The sequence below is a fragment of the Gallus gallus genome, chromosome 1 (genome assembly GCF_016699485.2).
Source record: "Gallus gallus isolate bGalGal1 chromosome 1, bGalGal1.mat.broiler.GRCg7b, whole genome shotgun sequence".
Lineage (NCBI taxonomy): Eukaryota > Metazoa > Chordata > Aves > Galliformes > Phasianidae > Gallus > Gallus gallus.
Window position 1 is genome coordinate 59,133,301 of NC_052532.1, and position 15,605 is coordinate 59,148,905.

At 38.4% G+C, this 15,605-nt stretch overlaps 1 protein-coding gene across 9 annotated transcripts in view; it reads right to left on the reverse strand.

Moving 5' to 3' along the window:
* Positions 1-15,605, reverse strand: part of BICD1 (BICD cargo adaptor 1) — a 193,494-nt gene that overhangs the window by 6,747 nt on the left and 171,142 nt on the right. For 4 of the 9 annotated variants that reach the window (XM_040702526.2, XM_425492.8, XM_040702530.2 and 1 more), the window contains one exon: positions 5,638-5,713. The exons of 4 other annotated variants lie outside the window; for them this stretch is intronic. In XM_040702526.2, the coding sequence (XP_040558460.1) occupies positions 5,638-5,713 (76 nt within the window). Of the gene's footprint in view, positions 1-5,637; positions 5,724-15,605 lie in introns of all 9 variants that reach the window. One more of the 9 variants, XM_004937885.5, reaches the window with a different exon arrangement.

Below are 15,605 nucleotides of genomic sequence, written 5' to 3' on the forward strand. Positions count from 1 at the left end.
AAGCCTCTGCATGTGCAATTATAGTGTTCCCTGTCATACGGTGCAGAGGGGTCTGAACTAGCTTTCAGTAAACCAGACGTGACTGGAGTCGTGGTCTGTTAGTGGCAGCACAAAGATAAGGGGCAGCTAGCACGAACGCACCTCCACTCCTTGGTGCAAAGTTCCATAACATTCAAGCAGAGCTTTGAATACACAGGTTTGCTCACATAGCTCAGCTGTGCATGCTGTGCAGCAGCAGGCAATGCTGATGCTGCTTAAGTGAGCCCCCAAATCATTCCTCAGCCTTGGCCTGTCCTGTTTTATGAAGGTGAACTTCAGCTCATCTAGCTGATGCCAACCTAAGTGTCAGCCATTAAACTTTCAAGGTAAGCATATGGCAAAGCAAGATTCCAAAGCAGAATACAAATAGATGTAATTTATTCAAAAAATACATCTGGGAGTAGGTTTTTTTTCTTAATCCTTCGAACGTTCTATGGTCTTGAAGTTATTCCAAGCTCAATAGTGTGATATGTGATGAATCACAATCAATTCACAGCCTCGTCTTTAAGAAAATCTGCTTTTTCCATTTTCTTTCTATAAAAACCATGCAAATTATCTCTGCTGTACAGACTATCGAGTGCTGGCTGAAGGCACGCAATTAGTCTATTGCTGGAAATGAATCAATCTGAAATGCCAGTGGTATTTGAAAGTCTGCCATTGGAAATGCCAGCAGTACTGAAAGTGTCTGTAGTTCCACATACAGGAAACAAAGAAACGGCACTGCACTTCCCAGAAGACAGAAACAAGTGTGTACCACTGCCATTAAGAAAGAAAATGGCAAAGTCCATGTTTTCAAATCAAGGGAGTTCAGGAGATTGTGCCCCAAAAATCCATAGGTATTGCAATTTAGCAGGAGCTGGAGCCCCTGCACCTCTGGGCTTCTTTGAAGATCAGAAATTTGCACATCTTCAGTTAAACTCTGCTTCATATTTCTGCTCCTGAAGATGAGCTGCCTGATTACAAATGGCTGGTGAGAGTGAGTTATAGGAGTTCAGGACCTCATAGGCTCCATTTTGAAGTTGGCTGAGTAAGTCAGACCCAAAGCACTGACTGGTTTTTAGCACTGTGACTCCTCAGTTCATATATCATCTAAAACTAAATGTTTCATTCAAAATATTTTCTTGAAACTTACTAGTTGATTTAATCAAACACTCTGAGAAGACACCAAGCCTGTGTTCTCTAAGTATTTATTTCCATGGTTGTAATCATCTTTTTGTTCTGTCACCTTCTGCAACACACCAATGCAGACAGAGAATCTAAAGAGGGATCTGAGAGATCTTTTCCTACTCTTCTCAAATGAGTCTGTCTCAGGAGTGTCTGGAGATGGACCCAAAAGGTCTGCATTGACTCTAGAAGCTATCCACTCATGAAGAGCCATCTCCAGGCTTCAGCACCTCCTAAGCTTTCAAGGTAGTCTTTAAAAAAGCACTACCAAGTCCTTCAGAGAAATAAAAGCGAATTAGAACTTTAACATGGCACATGTGGGGAAGGCAAAGAAGATGGTCATGTTACTCTACAAAGATTGCCTTGCTCTCCTCCATTGCTGCCCCATTTCTTTTTTCTTTTTTTTCTCCTCAAAAGGACTCCTGTAATTGTCAAAAAGGAACAGAAACTCAATGTTTTCCTTTCTCGTTAGCAGAGGTATGTTTGCTTTTTGGGGCTTTCTTCTCAGCTTTAAAAATAAACAACATATGAAGTTCTTGCTTCAAGGGAGAGGACTGGTGAGAAAATGGCCATACTTAAGACTAGTTATGTGCAATAATGACCTGAAACAGGACCTCTGAGACAAATAGAATTCTCCTCTATACATGTTCAGTCTCATCAGCTTTCTGGCATCAATCTCAGCGCAAAATCAACCTTGACTGCAAATACTGTAATAAAAACTATTCCAGAATATGCTCCATTTAGGAAGCACTATGCTTAGAATTACATCCTTTTTTTCTTCACAGTAATTCTATGTTGCTTCTCACTTTCAAATACAAGCATACTTCTGTCCACAAAAGGAATTGAAAACTTTGTCTCACCATTCCCTTTTCAACCGATAATAAATATTAGGGGCATTGAGAAGAGAAAAAAATGACAAGGTTATCAGTACAAGTACCTTTGCAGCAACATACATACACCCATCACTTACAATCCTAGTGGATTTGAATCTCATCCTAACACTCTACTGCTGTGCCATCCTCCTTTCAGAAGAACAATACACCCAGTTCAGTTATGCAGATTACTGCAGCACTATCTAAACAAAAACTGCATTATCCATCAAGCAGAACCAGCAAGTGACACATGGCATGCAGGGTGCTTTTCATGGCAGGACAGGTGATGGTGGCAGCAGGTCCTGGAGCTGAGCTATCAGGCACATTGACAGTTACAGGCAGTAGAGGATGGCAGGTGAGGTTAAGAACATGAAGTGACAGAAAAATATGGAAGAACCTAAAGCTGTTGGCTACTAACTGGGAATGAGAATATTGTTACATTTCTGCCCAAAGGATATCTGATGCTTTTTAAACACGTCTGTAATCCTCTTTAAAGGCTGCTATCATTTGGGAAGATATTCATTCAGTTCATAAACATGGTTCATGTAATTTTCCATGTTACTATTATTGCCTGTTTTTAAGCAGCTCTCTCCCCTCCCAGAACTCAAAAAGCTCATCATATATTTCTAAAATCAATTGGAAAATATCATGCAAAGCCCTTTGGTGTTAGTAAATAATCTGTGGTTTCTTAAAGATGTCATTCACATGCAATATCTTCTGGCATAGGTTGTAACTGTAACGAATTGGCAATGGAAAATACAAACAGACCAGTGATATTTTCAGAATGCAACCCTTTCATGTGCATTTTACCTCATTCATCTTTAATCTTATTTCCTTAACATTTAACCCTATTTTTAATTTTATTTTCTATTTTACGTGAAATGAAATTGTAATTTCTTACAAAATAATGAATGTTGGTCTAATTTGCAGTATCGGGACTTTTGTTTTTGCTTGTTTTTTAGATAACTTGGGTCTAGCATCTGGTCCAAAGACAGACACATTCTTGTAAACATTGGATGACAGCATTATTTTAGTCTTGTGCAACATAATACATCAAACAGACAGCTACTGATGCTAGGGAGGGGTGATCGTCATCCAGTACTTTTCAGGGTAGGCCAACATTTGGTTGCTTGCCCACAATTCTGGACCTAGAAACTGAGATGAGGCATGGAATGAAGAGTGAGCTTCTCATGCACTGCTTCACCAGTTTAATTTGAAAATCTCTTACAAAAGGTTCTCCTAGTTTCTCCAGATCTGGTTCTAGCAGAAACATTCAGGCATGAGCAAAAAGATAGATGTACAGCTAAACAAATTGACTAGATGTATCTTGGAATTCCATTTGACTTCAACCTGCTCTTAGCTTTTCCAGCGAGGATCACCCAAACCTACACACTGGAATCAGCACACTTTCACAACTACTGTAAAAAACCCAGAGATGCACAAGTGCCATTTAAAATTCAACATAGATATTGGATGAGGAAAAGCTCTCTGTGTTTGATGTTAAAGTTTAGAGTGGATATCTGTTCTGCATCAGGAACAAACTAGTTTGAACATGATTAGGGATGTTGTAGGATGTGGGAAGTTTCTTTACAAGCTATCATTTGATCCTAGGTGAAATGCCATTGAGGTGTCACATGACTGCAAGAATGATGGTAGAGACTTAAAAAAAAAAGCATAGCTCTCTCTTAAAATGGGTGGTTTTAGGGCTGGACACAGCTTTAGTATAATACCTTCCTCATCTGGCATCGCTGTATGACTGAAAGTAGTTGTGCTACACCAGGGACTCTAAAAGGAGGAAGAAGGACATCACAACTCCTGCCTTCTTCCTCTCCTGGGTATTGAAAATCTGAACAAACTCACCGGACTGGTTCTTAAGAAGCCAATGATTTCTACTTCAGATTTCAATTATTTCATTTAAAACACTCACAAACTCACGCAATCATACTCTTTTGAACTAAGTCTGTTGTTACGTTTCACTGCTTTACAGTGCTACGCAGCTATGCAGCCAAAACAAAAAAGGCATTGGTGTTGATATATCAAAAATACAATGGTGCTTTCACTTAACCAGAAAAGTATCAATCTAGTGGTAAAAAATTATAGTCCTTTGGAGGTCAATAGTTCAGATATGTGGAATCATAGAATCACAAGGTCGGAAAGGATCTACCAGACCATCTAGTCCAACCATCCTCCCATTACCATTGCTACCACGAGCTACTAAACCTTATTTTGTAGCTCCTCATCCAGACAGATGCCTCTTGAACACTGCCAGGGACAGCGACTCCACCACCTCCCCAGGCAGGCCATTCCAGTGCTTGACCACTCTCTGAGTGAAAAAGTTTTTCCTTATGCCTAAATGTATGTTAGTACATCAGTACATCCTATGTCTAAGTACATCAGTATGAGTTCTTTGTAGGATGACTGATGTGAATTTTTAAAAATATTAACTATACTACAAAATTAACCATTTTAAGTGCCATTGTTGCTTCCTGTACACTATGATTTTAGTTTGAAAACATGCCAAGAAGTACTTCTTGACCAACATATCCAGTTCTGATTGTGGCTGGATATGTCAGATATGTATGGATATCTTTCTAACTGAGGAAGCACTCAGGGACAAACCAGAAAGCCCTGAGGCTTTCCCTTGGAATGTGCACCCTTCTGCAGGTTAGTCTGCTGAATAAGGCAATGCTTGCCAGCAAGTGCCTTGCAGTGTTAAGTCATGCAGCTCTTCCCTTCTGACAAGGATATTTAAAACTGCAGAAGCAATAGTTTGCTAGCATTCAGGGGAGGAATAATAGAGAAGCACATATGAAGGGGCTGTTCCAAGGCCATTGGCAGACCTGTGAGCTGGCAGAAGGGGTGCTCAGCAGTGCCTCATGTTCAGCCTGAAAGCTGTACCCCATCCCTCCTCCAGTCTGCATTATTACAGCAGACTTCTATACATGAAGTTTAGCATTCTGTGGGAAATAGTTTCATCGCAAATAGGGCTGTAGATCAGCTGGGTCGCTATAGATCAGGATAAGGTCTAGAAATAATGGAAACTGTTTCAAATGAGAAGTGACTATATGCATGCATATGACTATATGACTATATGCAAATAGTGACTATATGCACAGGACATACTATGAACTGATAAAAACCATACTGTCATCTTTTTTCTTAAGTTGTTTTTTGTGCCTGCTGAGATCTCACAAGTACCTTTAAAATGCCACCTTACAAAAATGGAAATCTGTGTCCAGCCCTAAAAATCAAGTCCTCCATTGAAGTAAATGTATCTAGCAATACAGTAAAATCATTGCTGTTTTGACAACATGGAGAAACTGCATAAAAAGAACAAATGAGGGCTGCAAAATACAACTTTGCATTCTTTTGATGGTTTTGCATCAATGTAAGAGCATGGATCTGTGGTTCGTGTTTGTATTGTCACTGCAGAAATCATCACTGCTGTTCAAGTTGCTGTTAGTGAAGAACCGTAGCAAAGAGGTTTTGAACAAGGAAGACAAGGGGAGTTGCAGACGTGCATGCAGCTATGTGCAAAGAGAAAAGAGTTAGTTCAGTTTACCTGACATTCTGGCAATCTGGCCCCCTGGCTAGTTGTGAGCCGTGTGGCGGTATGGAGGCAGCAGGCTGCTGACAATCTACAAGAAACTGATAAATTAGACATATATACAGAGAGATTACAGAGCAAGGGGTTAGTAACAGCAATACACAGGCTGTGCATCTGATGGAGAGATTTAGTGAGGAATATTTGTGTGGTTCCTTATCTGACAGAAACACCTTTTTCCTGATAGCAGTAACATTAGTTGTTGCCTTTTTTTTTCTTTTCAGAAGTAGTGAAGACATTTACATTCGTCTTCCCTTAACGTTGACAATTTTTTATTTTAAACAGACAGCTATAATGGGCTGGATTCAGGATCTGGGTTTAAACCTTATACCCATCATTCTTCTGCGGATGATAAAGTTGTTTTGCTTACATCTAATATAAAAAGTGTCAATAAAGCTACCCAAAATTTCTCCAAAGAACTTATATCCCTAAAGCAGTTATTACAGATGCCATCTCATCATGATCTTTGAGAAAAAGTTTGCAAGAAAGTCTGCACAACTTCTCAACAGTGCTTTTGAGAATGTCTTTTCGTAGAGAAAGGAAGGGAGGAATTGATACAGCAGGTACTCCGTAGTATTTGGAGGAGTTAAGAGAAGTAGCTGAACATGAAAAAAGCCTGCTTTGGGGCTCATTATTTCCTACTATGATTTACAAATGTCAAAATAAGCTTTCCCCACATTAATCTGGCCACAGCTTGCATGATTCAGACTGTCAGACAGCGCACACATCAGCATCCTTCAGAGCATTAGAGAAATTCAGATCACCTGGAGAACTACCGGAGATCACTTCTTGTCCCCAGCGCGGTTTGAGATCCATTGTTCTCAACATAACTGTCCAGTGGGAAGGAGTTACATAAGATGAGATGATCAAACTTCAAGTGATAGGAAAGAATTTCATTTTCTAATTGCTGCTACTTGAAGCTCAACACCAGTAACCTTTTCTGTTCAGAACACGGATGGCCACTGAAATGCATTTCTCTTCTTGGTCTCAGTCAAGTGGAAGAACCTGTGAATAATCTACTGTCAGGAGCATGGATGGTAACAGGTACAGCACAGAGCAACACAGCTTCTCACAAAGAGTGAGCATCAAATCCAGTACCATGACATTTCCTTTTTGTACAAGACCAGAATGCTTCTCCTTGCTTCCTACAAAAATCTGTGCTGATCTCCAGTGGGTGGAAGCAAGCATAACCAAATCATTAGTTTCTTCCTGCTTCAGACAGCAGAAGAGGGTTTTGGGCATATTCTCAAGTACATAAATAACTACTTCAGAAATATTTATGTACAGCTAGTGCAGGTACCATTGTGTCAGGAAGAAGCAGAAGAAAGGATACTGTGCCATTCTCTCATATGCCAAGATGGTCACTACGGCACTTGCAGCACAGGAATGCAAGAGCTTACAACCCATATAGACCCCAATGAAAGGGTCTGTCACTTCAGCACGAAGCTCAGCTAAAGAGAAAGTGGTACCCAACAGACAGAGCAGCCTGTAACTAGAGAAGAGAAATGAAGGCCAAAGAAAAACTTAATGTCTTATTCTAAATGAACTAGTTTGCAGAAGTCCAAAGCAAAGTTTTCCCCAACAGCTTATAGAAGACAGTGAGAAAAGGAAGACAGCAAAATGCTGTGTGATGAAAAGGTGTAGATAGGTTTCATAAATAGAGAAGAAACTGTTCTATCGGGCTTTGCCAGGAATAACGCAAATGCCTGATTTATGATCATATTCTAATATCTCAGACATCCTGCAAACATTTTATGACGCCTCTTCATCTGCTAGACCTGGCAGAGCACACAAATAGAGGGCCAGATTCTGCAGGCATCATGCAGCCTGGATAAGAAATGTTCAACATAAGCAAGCTCCCTCCTTCAGATGGTGGTAGTTCTCCCTGGTGTCAGCAACATGTTTACAGTCTGGCTCACCCTCAGTCATACCTGTAACTAGTGGCCCACCTGACTTAAAAAGGTTGAATTGTTCTTCTACATTCCCTCAGAGTGAAGTATTTGAGCATTATGCTAGGAAAGAGTTAAGCAGAATGCATATAGCTTACACATACACATCTGAAATTCAAAGAGGCTCCTATCTACTTACATCCAAACAGCTGTGCCAGAGCTAACTTTATTCCTTCTGTGCTTAATCCTTTTAAATGTTCCGCAGGATTTGCAACCCCATTATTTAAAGCCATGACAGTCATGAAATGACTTCTTGCTATACTGTGTTTAACTATGAAAACTGGAAGACAGCATTTGGTCTTTCTGCTCTACTATGGAGCTTCTGCTTGTGTCAAGTAAAAGAATGCTTTCTTCTGAAACACTATCGAAGATTAATAGTTTCAAACATGCCTTTACTGCCACATGCCGTAAAGACAAGGAAAGTCAGACATACTTGCTTGTGTGACAGAAACAAAAAAGTTAAACTGGAAGAGGTTTGTTCCCACTATTTTTAAGCCTGTAGGAGTATCAATCTAGCTACTAAATGAAAGGATAGGTTGACATTTTTGTAGAAGATACCTGGGGAGCAGAAAGAGATTACGTATGGCATGACCTCAGAGAAAAGCACTGAGTTATTAAATACAAATTGTTTTATTTCCCTATCATTTCTACTTGCTGTAAGGCAATGAACGACTGGGACACGTACGGGCTGGCTGAGCTCCTAAGAACCCTTTTATGACTCTGCGAACCTGTGAGAAAAATGCAAGTCAGTGATGATTTCAATCATAAAAAGCAAAGAGGAGCTATGCTACAAACAAAAAGCACATGCCAATTTTTAATGAGTTCAGCAGGATGTGAAGTGATATAGACTCCTATGGCAACATCAGATCACCATAGCACCTTTTGGAGCTTCAGAGGCATGAATTCTACTGCAGGTTAGGCTTGTACAGGCTTTTCAGTTCTTAACATTTTAGCCATTTGCTAGGAATGGAGATGTGAAGGGCTCAGAGATTTTCTTTCACACATTAGTCAGTGCCGATTTTCATTAGGAATCTAAAACCCAGTCTTAATTGGGCTAATCAGCTCCTGATGTAAGAGCATTAAAATAACAAGCTCAGTGAAGCTACATCTGTTCATATGAGAACTGCATGTGCAAATATAAATTACTTGCTGAGAGCAAATCTCAGAAAAAAATATTTTCCTGTGCTTCCCTTTGACTCAGCCACCAAAACAATGCATTTCCCTCATGTCACAATGTGTGCTCTGCCCTCCAGTCTGTAAGCCGAATGACTCTAATCAGCACAGGGCTGCTAAATGAGGTTATTAGCATCTGAGAGATGGGCTTGCCTTTTGTTGACATCAGCAATGTCCCTGCTGAAAATTCTATGCGCAAGCATTTTTAGTCCCACCTGCTCAAGACCCAGTAGAATGCAATGGAACATTTCAATACGTTTTGACATTCAGTAAATCTGACAGCGTTCTACAGAGATCACTAAGACCAAGAACAGTAAGAATCCCGAGATACATACTGGAGATGCTGGGAATGAGTAGCTGATATACAACAGTTTTAATTGTGCCTAGCTATCTTTAGAGAAGGTTTCCTCTTTTATCTCAAAGGATTAAACTGAGCCAATCAACAAACCAAGTTTTTGTTGTTTTGTTTTTTAAACAGGTAGTGTTACAGATGTTGTATTTCTAGTATGGAAAACACTGGGGAAATCTATTTTTAACTGGAAGGGAAAAAAACAAACCAAACAGATAGAGGCTTTTTTCAGTCTTTTAAAACACACTCTCCTGAATATCTCATCAATCTCTCCAGGATAACTGAAAGCCTTTCTATCGTAGCTAAATGTTTTAGAGAATCTATAGCTTTGTGTCACACTATCCAATGTCAACTGATTTTGAGGAATTTGACAACATGTCTGTGAAGATGTAATTCACAATTTACTTGAAAAGAGAAGCTGTCCCCATTTATATGGTAATTTATTATTTTCTTCTCTGAGATGACAGTTTAATAGAAAAGAATGAATGTCTAACAAGATGAGTCAAAAGTATTGGGCAAAAAAATAATCAAGGAGTCTTCTGGTTGTGCAGAGGCAGAAACACATTGCCTCACATCAAAGTCCTATAAAGGCAATGAATCAATCCTCTCTATTCAGAGGCAAGGAACGAGGAGAACCTCCAAACTCAAAAGACAAATGCAATATGTCAAGGAGAATGGGGCACAAGCTAGTAAAACACATGCCCATCTTGCTGACTTGAGATCTGTAGAGGTGCTTTCAAACTGCAATCAGATAGGATGAGACATCTGTTTATGTCTAGAGGAAAAAAAAATAAATCTTCTTTATATATATATATATATACAAGTATATATATATATATATCTTCCATAGTTCATGAAAAAAAATGTTTAGGCTAATATTTGGCTAGGTAGTTTCACTTATCATTTATTTCTGCTTTTATAAGAGGAAAACTTTGACCTTCTTCAAGGCCAAGAGGACATTTCAGTGGTAACGGTTATCACAAAGAACAGCTGATGAGAGGAAAGCTATAGTTCACCTTAGGAAAAAGGCACGAACAATGATACAGGTCAAAGATCAGAAGAGTCTCTCCCTTCCCCTGCTTCCAGAGTCAATTTGGGTCTGGAAATAACACAGTCACTTTTGCCCTGTACAAAGTTCCAGCTGGGAAGCCTGTCAGCTGCAAAATGAGCGCAGCTCTGTGTTACTGCAGGGTATTCCTGGAAGGAGAAGACTCCAGCAGAGCCACCACACAGGCTCTGTGCAGAGCCTGGCCAGCCCTACGAACCTCAGCTTTCTTAGAGCAGGATTGACTTGGGTTGTCCTGACCTCAGAGCAAAGCCAGCAGTGCCAGGGGGTCTGAGTCATGATACAGAGATGCTGCACAACTCTATGAGAGCCAGTCTTTTTTCGCAGCTGTAACACTCCACATAAACGTCACCTGTGGTAAGTTAGCTCTTAAACATTTCCCAGTACTCAGATCCCTTGGTTTTTCCCTCAGTTCTATCCTCCCATTAAACTGAAAAAATAAGAAAGGATAGTTGATAGATAGTTGATTGTAGATAGACAGATTTATCTACGAGGTATGAGTTTTGACTTACTTCATAGTAAATATGACATACTATGAAATTTTTATTTCAAGCCTTACAAATATCCAAGTAATTCATATCTTAAACTTACTATTCAGAGAAATTAGATTATTTTTGTTAGTTGAAGATGTTTCAACAACAACAAAAAAGAATTCTTCCACAACCTATTTCTTAGTCTTCTCAATATTTGAAGAATAAATGCTAAGAGTTGTGAGCCTGCTGCTGAACTCTCACTTGCACACTGATCTTCATCTCCCGTTACTTCTGCTTGCTCATTGCCTTCCAAAGTGGTCCAGGAATGTCCCTCTGTTTCTTTGCTCCCAAGCTTCTGACACCTGCTCCTCCTCTCTTCTCCCATTTGCCTTCCAGATGAGGCCAGACAGAATAGTCTCGGAGTAAACATCGCAGAAAGCCACCTGCTAACTGCTTCTCAGAAGTAAGACCAGATGATTGAGCTTGTTGGAACAGGCAGGGTATTTAATACCTATTTTCTTATAACATGTAGAGAAGTGCTATCTGCCTTACTTGAATTCCACAATGAAACCCATGGAGCATCATTAACAACTTTGTGCAGACATAGCTTAGTAGACCTCTTACTCAGTGGCTTCCTACATTATGTCAGGTGTCTTGGCTATATTCTAGGGAACTCTTTCATCTACGCAACATGAACAAAATACTTTCTCCTTATACTGCATAAGACTTCTACTATATTTTTAGATCTAAATTATCCCCAGCCTTGAGAGCTGTTTCCCCATCAATCCATGTGCTTCAATATTGAGATACCAAAGCTATATGCCAGTCTTGCTCTTTACTGGAGCTCATTTTAAGAATACTAATAATAATAAAAGAGTTTTTCCTAATCATTAGAAAAATCTGTGAGATGCATTTAATTCTCCAAGTATAAACTAAGAACAGTGAAAGACTTCTTGTCAACTCTGTAGGTTTTTTCACACTTTTTATATCATGATGAGTTTATGTCATTTTCCAAATGGTTTCTGTAAATGCTTTAAATAATTCCTCATTAAATCTGTCAAGAAGCTAAATAATGGGTTAGTAAAACAGCAGAAATGGGAATGGGTAAAAGCTGAAAGAATACATACGTACGGTTTCTTTTATACACAGTTCATAAAAAGCACATTTAAAAGGTCTGAAGCATCATGAAATACTTATTCACTAACAGACACACACGTTAGAGATTGCAAAAGAGGAAAAGGAAGGTCTTAAAACAAATCATATTTTTGTCTAGATGATTACCCTTTTTTTATGGAAACCTTAGTGTCTATGACATATTTCAGATGGCCATAAATATATCTAAATCAAAAACATTTGCAGTATTTTACAGGAAAACAAGGGCCCGATCCAAAACTTGAAGCTAATGGGAATATCAGCTTAAATAGGCTTTGGAAGAAACAACATAAGGTACAACTATAAGTTTTCATGGGTCTAAAAATACAGGCAGGAAGATACTTATTATTAGAGATACTCATTTTGATTAAAGAGTTCTGGTGAACTTACTCCATACATCACAACAATCCAAGGTACTGCTCTATCAGAGAGCTAAAATATCAGTGTGTCTAATTTAAACAGATACTCACTTCTGCTTTGCCTATTTTATGAGATGAGAAGCGCAATATTGAATATTCCTGTATATTTGATGGTAAAAATCAGTAAGTCGTGAAACCACATTAAACCTTGTCATAAAAGAAGATAAAGACAGATGATTTTTGTTATCAACATTTTCAAGAAACTTGAAGTGCTATTTTAGCTAACAGATAACATCGGATTCCAAAGCCCAAAATTTTCACAGAAAGCAAGAAATATCTGGTAATACACCTATAATATATGATGTATCACCTGCATACCCATTTTGTTAGAAACGACCAGGAGTCTAATAAAGATTTACTGGAGAATTTCAGCAAATTATGTTAACATTTAACATTCCAGCTAACAATGAGATCATAACTTGGATATAGAAGGAAAAATATCAATAAACTTTTGATGAAAATATGCAACAGTAAGGCATGGGTTTCACTGCAATCTTTCTTTTTTTTGTCTTTTCCAAATCTTTTAACAAACAGATCTGGATCTCTATTAAAAGAGGTTCTATTTCGGATCCACTTTTTTATGTAAAGAAATATACAAGTAAGAATTCAATGTGACCCATAGAATTGCAGTGAATTCATGACATAGCAGCTAAACTATGTTGAAGTAGCTAAATTATACTGATCAGCATGAAATGATTTTGGTCTCATCTGTGGTAACTGGAAAGCTTAAGTGAAAGAGAGGAAAAGCGTAAGAGCAAAAAAGTCCTGTTCACAGTGGCACCAAGAGGTAAAAGTACATTTAGCTAGCTGACTTCTTCATCAGTTACAGCCAACTAATGTCCTTGACAAGGTTACTCTTCTTCAAATTCAAAACGGCCTTCACAAGGACAATGTACCATGCTTGAAATGGAATAAACATGTAATGCTCATTAAGCTTTGTTAAATGAGCATATCAGATGCACGACATGGCCTCAAGAGCAAGAAAGTATATACATATATCTGTATATATGCACTAATAATACTCATTAAACAATGAACACTTACATACACAGATATGTCGTATTTACAAAAGTCACAGAAAATAGAACAATGCAGAACAAAAAGTGGAACACAGGTAATAATGACTGAGTTATCCTTTCTGTTAAGAGCATCATGTTCAGCTAAAAACAAACAAACAAGAAAACCCTCTAACTTTTCAAGACACTGGTAAAAATCACATAAAATCTGTTTTCTAGGGAGAGCAGAGACACGTTATACCAATATTGCATGAGCCTTACCATAGCCAGTAACCTGCTTGATTATACAAGCTCAGAGACAACTTGTATAGGAGAAGTAAATAACCACTTTGAAAACTGTTCACAGGATGACCGGACCAGTTACGAAGATCTACAAAGCACGCTCCTAACAAAATTCAGGTCTCATCTGATAATGTCCCTCAAACAACTTCTTCCACAATAATTTTTAAAATAAGCTGTGCTTTCTTCACTGTTTAGATTTCTAACAGTCCTACTGTTTCAAAAGTGAAAGGAGTGTATTAAAAAAGGCAAAGTTTAGGTAACTGAAGTAGTACTTATAGTAGCATGGTTCAGAAATCTCTGAGAAGTGTTGTGATCCTGGTATTCAAGTTCAAAAGCAAAGCTAGAACCATTATTTTGCAAAATATTCCTAAGCAAGAAAGAAAAGCACACAGCTACAGACCTTGAGCTTAAGCCCTCTTCACTACATAATGAAAGAAGACACAAATCACTATCAAAAACATCTTCCCCTTCCCCCTGCCTTTCCATTTATGTAAGATGCATGGGTCTTCTCCGTGGACAGCCTCCTCCGTTGAGTGTAGCATCAGCCTGAACCACTCCTGATCATTTTCCCAAACACTGCATCCACAGTGGGAGGGGAAAGCCAGCTTCATCTCCTACGAAACGTTTCTACCCGTAATATTCTCACTGAACATATTTTCCATACCTTCCAACTACTTAAACAATGTGAAAAAGCCAAGACAAAAGCCAAGAACCTTGTCCCATGTGATAACTTCCACAACAACGTTATTTTAAGAAATATATAAGAGAAAGGTTATCAGCTTTTGGTTTCACGGTGACTAGCAATCTGTAGAATATTTCTTAGAAAGCATTTCCTAGACATTACACCTACAAAGAGCTCAACATATAGTATGAAGAAATGAAAATAGCAGCAGCGGGTGTTGCCCAACCCTTGTGGCAGGAGAGGTTACACAACAACTTGCATTTGCTGTATCTCCCTATATTAACTACTCTACTCAGAAAACCCACTGCTCATCGTACTGTTAAGACTGTGTATTCCCAGGTTTCTAACTTACTCTTCTTAGGTGAAACGACTACCTGTAAAAGGGCAGTTAACAAAGACAACTCTTAAGCAATTCCCCTTGTGTCACAAATTAAAAATTTAACTGAGAGACTTATTAGGACCTCCATGTTTGGATGACTGAGTTTCTTTCATTTTTGTTTTCCTCGTCAGCTTTAAGAAATAATTTCTACCTGCAGATGGTGCAAATTAGTTCTTGGATAATCTATTAGCATTTATTATCATAGTGTTCTATGGGAATTTCCTTCAGCATTACACAAATTTAGCTGAGTTTGATGGCAAGAATGCAAACCATTAAGTAAAAACTAGTTATTTGTATCAAATTGTTAATCATATTTGATTTGAATGTAACAGAGCTACAGCAGAAAATAGTCTTGGATGATTTTCTGTTAAGAATATATGTAAGTATTTATATATACTTTTAATTATGTACGAGAAGTGATGAGCTGAGTGCTTGAGCAGTTGTGCTATTATATGTCACTCCTTGAGCTGCCTTTATCTTTGATATTTGTCTCTTCTCAACAGAAGGAAATGCCATTCTGTACAACAGCCTTGAAAGACACCTGAAAATCAAGCAAACTTTCAGCTTTAATGTGTTTTATGGAAAGAATAGTTCTCCAAAATTAACTGTGAAAAGCCATTAAAAGTGGCATTTATTTTTACCAGCTTTAGAAGCACCATTCTATGAAATGGTCTTGCAAAAATGGGGAAAAAACCCCAACAACAAAATCTAAAACTCACAGAACAAAAACTGGAATAAATTAGGATAGTTTTGTAGAAACTTGATAGACTAAACCAGGTTGTGTCAACAAACATGAGAACTCAGATGGGCTACAAATTTGAGAGAAACGTGTCACATATTTTCTTCCTTTTTCTACTTTAATAAAGTAAAATATTTGACTGTACACAACTCTCCAACCAGAATTGGAGAATTTTAACTTCAACTTCGAGAATTTCCATCCTAAAGTAATAGAAAAAAAAGAGGAGCATCAGCGCACTTACAGTAGC